This window comes from Lipotes vexillifer, unplaced genomic scaffold (assembly GCF_000442215.2).
Source record: "Lipotes vexillifer unplaced genomic scaffold, Lipotes_vexillifer_v1.1 scaffold948, whole genome shotgun sequence".
Lineage (NCBI taxonomy): Eukaryota > Metazoa > Chordata > Mammalia > Artiodactyla > Lipotidae > Lipotes > Lipotes vexillifer.
The window spans coordinates 1954027-1963091 of NW_006793764.1; the positions used below are offsets into that span (position 1 = coordinate 1954027).

At 40.7% G+C, this 9065-nt stretch overlaps 1 protein-coding gene across 3 annotated transcripts in view; it reads right to left on the bottom strand.

The window, feature by feature from the left end:
• DOCK8 (dedicator of cytokinesis 8) overlaps window positions 1–9065 on the bottom strand; it is a 228872-nt gene that overhangs the window by 133062 nt on the left and 86745 nt on the right. For all 3 annotated transcript variants that reach the window (XM_007466761.1, XM_007466763.1, XM_007466762.1), the window contains 2 exons: window positions 6458–6581; window positions 2683–2895 (listed from right to left, as the gene is read on the bottom strand). In XM_007466761.1, the coding sequence (XP_007466823.1) occupies window positions 2683–2895; window positions 6458–6581 (337 nt within the window). The remainder of the gene's footprint in view (window positions 1–2682; window positions 2896–6457; window positions 6582–9065) is intronic.

Genomic DNA, 9065 nt, shown 5'->3' on the forward strand with positions numbered 1-9065 from the left:
AGAAAAGGGAAGGAAGGGAGGGAGAGGAAGAAGAAAGAGAGAGAGAAGAGAGAGAGGAGATCATAAGAGAGAAAGGGATAATATGAGAGATGATGTTCTTCCATCAGCTGACCCAATGGATCCTGAGGCCAACTCTACACCTGCCTACTTGTGATTTCATTATGTGAGCCAATAAGTCCCTACCTTTTTTTCAAAATTGGTTTTTAGTTGGGTCCCATCACTTGCAGCCAAAAGAGTCCTAATGCAAACTCCTCTACGATTTGGAGTATAGTGGCACCCTTCTTATGGATCAACACATAGGATGCCTTTTACAGAATCAGAGTGAACCAGGGAAAAAACTCACCTCATAGAAGCTTGGTGGTTGAATTCTACTTTTGCCTCCCCTGTATACTCAGTCATAATTTGGATGTAAGAGTTCACCTCTCTTCTAATTTTTTTTCATCGGGAAATAAAGTAATAATAATATAAAATAATTTCACTAATGTGGTGTCAAAAAATTCAGTACTTGTAATCATTTCATGGTAGGCCAGAAAGTTACCCTTTTTTTCTACAGGACTTTCTCTGGAGAAAGTACAAGTTACAAGAGCAGATGCGATTTCTGTGTGTACAACTCCAACACATTAAAGGGCTGGTGTAGAAGCCCTCTAACATTTTAGACTTAGCAATTTCCAAATAACCTATACACTAATCACAAAGCATTCCTCTCCAGTTAGTATGGCAGGCCCCATGAGGACATCTGCTAGATCATAACTTTTAGTCTCAATTGAGTTTCTGCATTGTTTAAAGACCATAAAACAAAATGCCTTCAAAATAGTCTATGATTCATCCTTGTAATCAAGCCTGGATATCCTCCCATTTAATCTCATGAGACTTTAATGAGCTGATGTCTCACTGGAAGTCTTCTCCTCACCCTTTAACTGTTTTCTCTCTACTGGTGTCCATTTGGGGTCTTTATTACCTTTGGGCACCTCCATCATGGAATGGGGAGGAAGAGGAATGCAAGTGAAGGTCATATCAGTCAGATATAATATTTCTTGACAAATCTGGTAAGAAGTTTTAAAGCTGTAGATGGAAACTGAAAAGTTACAAGATGTGATTATGTCATCTTTGGATTTCCATTAGGTGTGCTAATATACCAGGTAGCCATATACAGATAAATAAACAGTTAAACATAAAATTTGGAGTTAATGGGTTTGGATTCCCCATTCTATAATTCAATTTACCTGCTGTATCTTGAACAAGTTATTTAACCTCTCTGATTCTTACTTTGTAATCTGAAGATGGAGATGATAACACTGCCCACGTAATTCATATTTATTTTTAATCTGCCTCATTCAGAAGAGGATTCGAGGCCCCTGACCATTAAAAAAAGAAAAGGATTTGAGGCCATTGCAAGTAAAATAAATAGACGAGAAAACCAAGGTGGTTGGAAAATAAGGATGAGAAAAAAAAGAAAGCTGAAGTAAATACACCAATAAGTAAGCCACCGGATTTAGTAGAGGTGAACAGAAATTTGACTCCAAGTAACGAATTTTGTGGAGCTGATTACAGGATGTGACAATCTCTAAGCATACACGTTTTCTCAGTGGGAGCATAAGTCTTCTTTGTCTGAAGGCTTGAGGGACCATTTTTTTTGGATCCTCTTTGAGGCGGGTGCTGCATGATGAGTAGGTCAATATCCTCAATAATATTTGCACAGTGGACATATCATATCAAATAACTGCTGTTTCCCTTATTGTCTTTTTTTGATGACCACTAGTAAGCTCATCAAAGGGCAAATAAGCAAACAATTCACAGGGGTGGGGGATTCACAGGGTGTGAGAATGAGTCTCCCTGATGGTTTTGATTGATCCAGAGATCACATTTCAAATACTTAGAGGCATGGAAGGATGGCATATCTTTTATGCAAAATTTCCCCAAATCTTATTTCTTGCAACTCAGCTCTCAATAAAATTTGGACAGCAAAGATATATTGTGGTAATCCGTTTCTGGCAAGACACGGAAATGTAGATATTCTGACAGGCAGAACGGAGGACTATGAGACTCTTATAAAGGAGCCTGAACAGGCCTGAATAACGGTCATCCGCCATCCCATCCAAAGTGCCCCCAGGAGCGACCACAGGCAAAGCCTAAATCGAGTTGTTTCAGGCCAGCTCCACTATATAGAGTAGACAATCAAGATCTGGGTGTTCTATGCATTGGGAACTCGGCTATGATTATTTTCGACTGGAATGTTTTCAAAGCAGGTCTCTCTGGTTGTTCATAGAGACCATCCAACAAAAAACAAAAAATCTTAACAAAGCACTAACGAGCATCAAGGATTAAGTAATACATGTATTGATAGATTAGCCGCAAAACACACCTTCAAGTAACTCAATGGTTTGACTGGCTGAGTGGGCTGACTGCATGTAGACCCTTGGAATGTTTTGAGGATTAAATGAGACAGTAACAGTGAAAGTGTTTTGTAAAGCGCTATGAAAATCCTAGCTGTTATTAAGGAACCTCGTCTGTATGATTGATCAATAATTTGCTCTGCTGTTACACAGGCTTGCCTTAGTGAAAAGAACAGCCCAGAAGTAAGCATCCTGACATTACTATACAGTAATGACAAACAATAATATTCTCCTGGAGGCTCCCTGTGTCTTCACTGAAATTCTCCAGCATAAAGATGGTCACACCCACCTCATCCACTGATGGGTAAAGGGCAAAGAGCTCGGCCTGCCGATTGGTCCTCCGGGCCTCCTCATTCTGCTTCTCAAAGTCCTCGGCACTCACTTGTTGCACGAGGTTTTTCAGCCGCAAATCAGGCTGCAGGCTGCGGAGGTCAAAGTCACAGGCAGTGATGGGGCCTTTCCCAGATACATCGCACAGCACGTTCAAGTGGCAGGGGCCTGCCTGTGAAAAAAAGACGTGTCTTGGTGAGAGAGATCGTGGGTCTAAAATGAGAACTAAAGGGTCTGGAATGTCTCAAGACTGCTCCAATGTGAGATTGCAGAGTTGGGCCTCAAAGAATTTCTGACAAGAATCACATCATAGCTTCCTGGACTGGGTATCCTAAAATTAAATGTATCCTTCCTGCCTGGAAGCAGGTAATTAACTCATCAGATGTAGATACACCTGTTCTTGAGGGAAAGTTTGAAAACAGTTCTGTATTGCTGTTAGTTTGGGGCATGTTCTTTTCTGGAAATTGGGAGCCAAACCTCTTACGAACCCTACTCATGTCTTATGCTCAAGCAGAACAGAACTGGAATAAGGTGTTTAAAAAAAGCAGAGACTGGACTGGGGAATAAAGGGACCTCATCCTAATCCCAACTCCAGAGCTTGGCTTTCGAAACTGGAAAATAAGACGATCTGTGAGAAGCCTTCCAAATTAAATTTTATATAAACTCCAAAGCTGAATAGTATGTTTCCGAAGACAGAGATGTGGGCATGGGAACACTTTCCTATGGGACTGTAGTAGCAGTTACAGGAATAAACACCAGGGAAAAAAAAAAAAAAAGAGCGTTTGCTATTCCAGCAGTATTCACTCGGCTGCAGTGTGTTTGAAAAAAACTGTCTTATTTCAGTCACAAAGTGGCCACTTCATTCCACCAGAAATGTCCTGGAAATTGGGAAATGCATACCTAACTACAGACTTGGCAAAAAACAGACAACCATAATCAAGAATATGTTGTAAGAATAATAGATGGATCTGTTATAAACACCTGTAAAATTTACGGTAAAATGTTATTCTCAAACATTAGATTAACGGTCATTTGCAAAAGTCATGAAGAGAAAAGCACTATGATTTTTAGAGTGGACATACTACTGTACAATATCTTCATAATACATATTTTTGGTGACATCTGTCTACCTCATAAAAGTGTTACTCTCCTAGATCATAAATTTTATCTAAACTGAATGTGTTAACAATAATCAATGGTAATACTTTAATTATTAATACTTTTGTTCATCTTAGAATCTGTAAGATGCTTGGGAAACTGAATTGGATTTCCCAACACTCTTTAAAAGGATGTAAAGATGCAGATAGCTAGCTAGCCTAGCTAGCTATTTATGTCTTTATCTATCTTCAGAATTTATTCTAAGGCCACAAGTGGACAAGTGAGCAAAGATGTGAGGACAAGAGTATCTCTGGAACTCTGTAATAACAAAATAATAGAAACAACCTAAATGCCCCCCTCAAAAAGAAACTTTTCAGATTAAGAGATTTTGGAACTCTCGTACAGTGGAACATTAGGCAGCCATTAAAAAACAGAAAAACGTGCTGCCATTGGAAGAGAAAGATGATCATAGTATATTGTCTTGTTAATAAAAAAGAGGAAATTATACAATATTGTATATAATATAATTTTTATGAAATATTATGTGTATCATGGATTCACATCATACATATATTTAACTTATGAAATTCAGGCATTTGGCCTCACAATTCCACTCAATAAGGTGCATAAAAATGATTGAAAAGGGCTTCCCTGGTGGCGCAGCAGTTAAGAATCTGCCTGCCAATGCAGGGGACAAAGGTTCGATCCCTGGTCCGGGAAGATCCCACATGTCGCAGAGCAACTAAGCCCGTGTGCCACAACTACTGAGCCCTCATGCCACAACTACTGAAGCCCACGTGCCTAGAGCCCGTGCTCCACAACAAGAGAAACCACTGCAATGAGAAGCCCGTGCACCGCAACGAAGAGTAGCCCCCACTCACCGCAAATGGAGAAAGCCCGTGCGCAGCAACGAAGACCCAACGAAGACAAAAATAAATAAATTAAAAAAAAATGATCGAAAGGGAGGATGTTGCTGGACTGAGCCTCTCTCCATGATGAGTATTAGTCTGATACTTAGAACCACACCTCTCTTGTATAACTTGGCTCTGAAACCCAGCCGATGACTTGAGTGCTGTGTTAGCGTGCTGAAGAAATGAGTGTGCTTTACGGCTGTGCTGGACACTCGCCTTTTGAATTTACCCTTTTCTGCTCTGCTCTGTGGTGCTGGGTCTGCAACTCAGCAAATCACATTTCTGCTTTGCTCCTTCTCCCTTTAGGTTCTGCCAACAGGGAGCACTCCAGGGAGACTGGATGGCTCGGGGAGGGAGAAGGGACTGACCCTTTCCTCTCTGTCTGCAGCTTCTCTCACCTTGGTTGTGGCCACTGGTCCTAGTCTTCCGTTTCTCTGGCACTTCCAGAACAGCCCTCATCTTACCTTCCTTGGAGGTATCAGCACCAACTGGGCAATTCCTTCTCCCAGGAGGTCTAAGTCCAGACTCCCAGCCCCTGTGAGGTCTCTCCTCTGATGACACCACTGACTAGGCTGCGCCCCCTCCTCAGATATTTGAGTCCTAGCTCTGAGGCCCCTCTTCTGAGCTGCTAGGTTCTGATAACTCCAAGCTCCTCCCACTAGACCCATGGTTCTCAAACATGGTCCTGGGACCAGCAGTATCAGCAACTCCTGGGAAATGCTATTTAGAAATGCAAATTCTCGGGCTTTCCTGGTGGCACAGTGGTTGAGAGTCCGCCTGCCGATGCAGGGGACACGGGTTCGTGCCCCGGTCCGGGAAGATCCCACACGCCACGGAGTGGCTGGGCCCGTGAGCCATGGCTGTTGAGCCTGCGTGCCCAGAGCCTGTGCTCCACAACGGGAGAGGCCACAGCGGTGAGAGGCCCGCGTACAGCAAAAAAAAAAAAAAAGAAAAAAAAGAAATGCAAATTCTCAAGCCCCACTCCAGACCCAGTGAATCAGAAACTCTGGAGTGGGGCCCAGCCATCTGTGTTCCGACAAGCCCTTCAGGGGATTCTGATGAAGCTTAGGTTTGAGAACCACTGCCATAGACCCAGGCTTCTCCAGCCTGGGGAATAATACTCTATGAACACAGATGTATAGAGCACTGACTTTTAAACTGTAACTACTCTGTAATAGTAATGATAATAATAACAACAACAGCAGCAGCAGCAGTAGCCAACATTTATAGGGTGCAAAGTGTGAGCTGGCATTGTCTTAAATGCTTTACACACATTAACTCATTTAATACTCAAACAACTTCATGAATTGGATACTTTTATCATGCTTGTTTTCCAGCAGAGGAAACTGAAGCCCAGAGAGTTGAGTTATCCTGTCTGAGGTTACAGAGTTAGTATGTGATAGACAGTCTGCCTCAGTGTGGAGCTTTCAACCATGCTGCAGCCTGCCTTAGGCTTGGGGGCACCTCTGAGTCTCTGCAGGAATCATTATAGGGATGGGCCCAATTCCCCCCCTCCCCAGTTAGAGCCCCTCCACTTTTATCTATTTTCATTTGAACACCAATGTCTATAGCTACAAACAAGTTTGAAAAAAAATATCACTGACTCACATGGTAGAATTCCTCCTATTCCAATATTCTATGAGTCTAGCCTTTAAAAAAAGATCGACAGCATGCCATGGAAGAACGTCCAGTAACCTGGCAACCGTGTTTGTTGATAGGAAATACCTGAGTGCTGGGTTCACTGCACTCCAAGGTTTCTGACTCAAACGTCTGTTTCTGAAGCGTCTTGTGAAAATCTTTTCGGGATCCAGTCTTTTTAAAGCCGCAAATCTCCGAACTTCCTTGGTTTCTTTCATTGTTGTTATTAAATAAGAGAGAGTGTGGAAGGAGGGAGAGGGAGAGAGAGAGAGAGAGAGGCAAAATCATTAGATTAAAATAAAAGTAATGGCTTAAGTGCAGACATGGTGCTGAAAGATCTTGCAAAGAGAGGACCAGTTGTAATTCTTCACATCTAATTATGCACCAGGCCTAACACAAGGCTCTGTTGTAACGACATACAAACTTGCCTCCTGGCTGGCTCATTATTAAAGGCAGGAGTGGCCTGGGAAAATGCCACTTCAGAGGTGCGGCCATTTCAGCTGTGGGGCATTTGGCTCCAAGCTGAAGCTAAACTATGACCCTAGTGTAAGAGGCTGGAATAAATCTGGCAAAGTGCAGACGCAGCGAATAAAGGTCGTTTGAAGATAAAAATAGAGGAAAACATTTAATCTCCAAATCAATGTTCTTAGTAATGAATAAAAAAGGCAGGACATGGCTAAGAAAAAATAGAAATAAATGATTTATGTACCGAAAGTCTTTGCTGCTATTCTCAGTCGCCACTCCATGCACGCCATTAAACTTGTGTTTAAAAAATGTTGCAAATATTATATATCACTTATACGTAGAATCTAAAAAATAATTCAAATGAATCTATACAAAACAGAAACAGACTCACAGACATAGAAAACAAACTTACGGTTACCAAAGTGGAAAGGGGGGGGCATAAATTAGGAGTATGGGATTAACAGATACAAACTACTACACATAAAATAGATAAGCTTATTTTTGTGTATAGTGTTAGGGATAATTTCATTCTTTTACATGTAGCTGTACAGTTTTCCCGGCACCACTTATTGAAGAGACTTTTTTCTCCATTGTATATCCTTGCCTCCTTTGTCATAGATTAGTTGACCATAGGTGCGTGGGTTTATCTCCGGGCTTTCTATCCTGTTCCATTGATCTATATTTCTGTTTTTGTGCCACTACTATATTGTCTTGATTACTGTAGCTTTGTAGTATAGTCTGAAGTCAGGGAGTCTGATTCCTCCAGCTCCATTTTTTTCCCTCAAGACTGCTTTAGCTATTCAGGGTCTTTTGTGTCTCCATACAAATTTTAAGATTTTTTGTTCTAGTTCTGTAAAAATTGCACTGGTAATTTGATAGGGATTGCATTGAATCTGTAGATTGCTTTGGGTAGTATAGTCATTGGGATTGACATATATACACTAATGTGTATGAAATAGATAACGAATAAGAACCTGCTGTATAAAAAATAAATAAAATAAAATTCAAAAATTCAAAAAAAATAAAATAGATAAGCAACAAGGATTTACTGTATAGCACAGGGAACTATACTTAATATCTTATAATAACCTATAATGGAAAATATTCTGAAAACACACACACACATATATATATACACACACACATACATATATAACTGAATCACTTTGCTATGCACTTGAAGCTAACACACTATTGTAAATCAACTATACTTCAATTTTAAAAAATGTGTTGCTATCAAAAGGGTTTAATATGATGTCTAGCACTGTCACTGGAGAAAGAAGTTAGACCGTCACAAAAAAGGCAACAGATATACGCTGTCAAATAATAACTACAGAAACCAACATGTGTATTCCCCATTTTTATGACTCAAAAGCCTCCTGGAAAACATGCTGCAAACTCAACCACACAAATATGCACCTGTTTTGTTTGACTTCCCACACTATTAGGAAACCACTGAGCAAGCTGGTAAAGGGACGTGAAATGAGGTTAGGATTTATTAGGCAGATCAGATGGAAGACAGGTAAAGCAGGAAATGTAGGAGAGCTACTAGCAATGATCCAAATGCAGTTTATAACTCTTTGGGAGGGGCGAAGTGTTGGGTTATGCACAGTGGCACAGAGCAAGTATTCAATACTAAGTAAAAGAGGCCAGGAAAAAAATAAAAAGATAACTGCATGATTCCATTTATATGACATTCTGGAAAAGGAAAAGCTATAGAGACAGAAAAGAGAGCAGTGGCTTGCCAGGGTCTGGGGGTAGAGAAAGGGGTTGACCACAAAGAGGCCTGGGGGAATTTGGGGGGTGGGTGGGGTGTGGAACCGTTCTGTATCTTGATTGTAATAGTGGTTACACAACTGTATGCATTTGTCCAAACTCACAGAACTTCAGTCTAAAAAGAACGAATTATAATTACCTCCAAATCAATGGACAGTTTCGGATTATGCCTGGCATTAATTAGGATAGTAGGTACATTTAATAGTCATTCAACATAAGGGCTGATACTTTGCTGCAGTTTATTACAGGATGGTGGTCTCACTGAAGCAGGAGTGAATGGATTTAAGTCCTGGCTCCACAGCTTATAAGCTGTGTGACTTAAAGCAAATTAGCCTACTTCTCTGTGCCTCAATTTCCTTATCAAGATAATAAGAATCAGAATAATACCTAGGTCATCAGTTCTACTGCATGCAGTAAATAAATTCTTTTTTTTTTTTTTTTTTTTTTTTTTTTT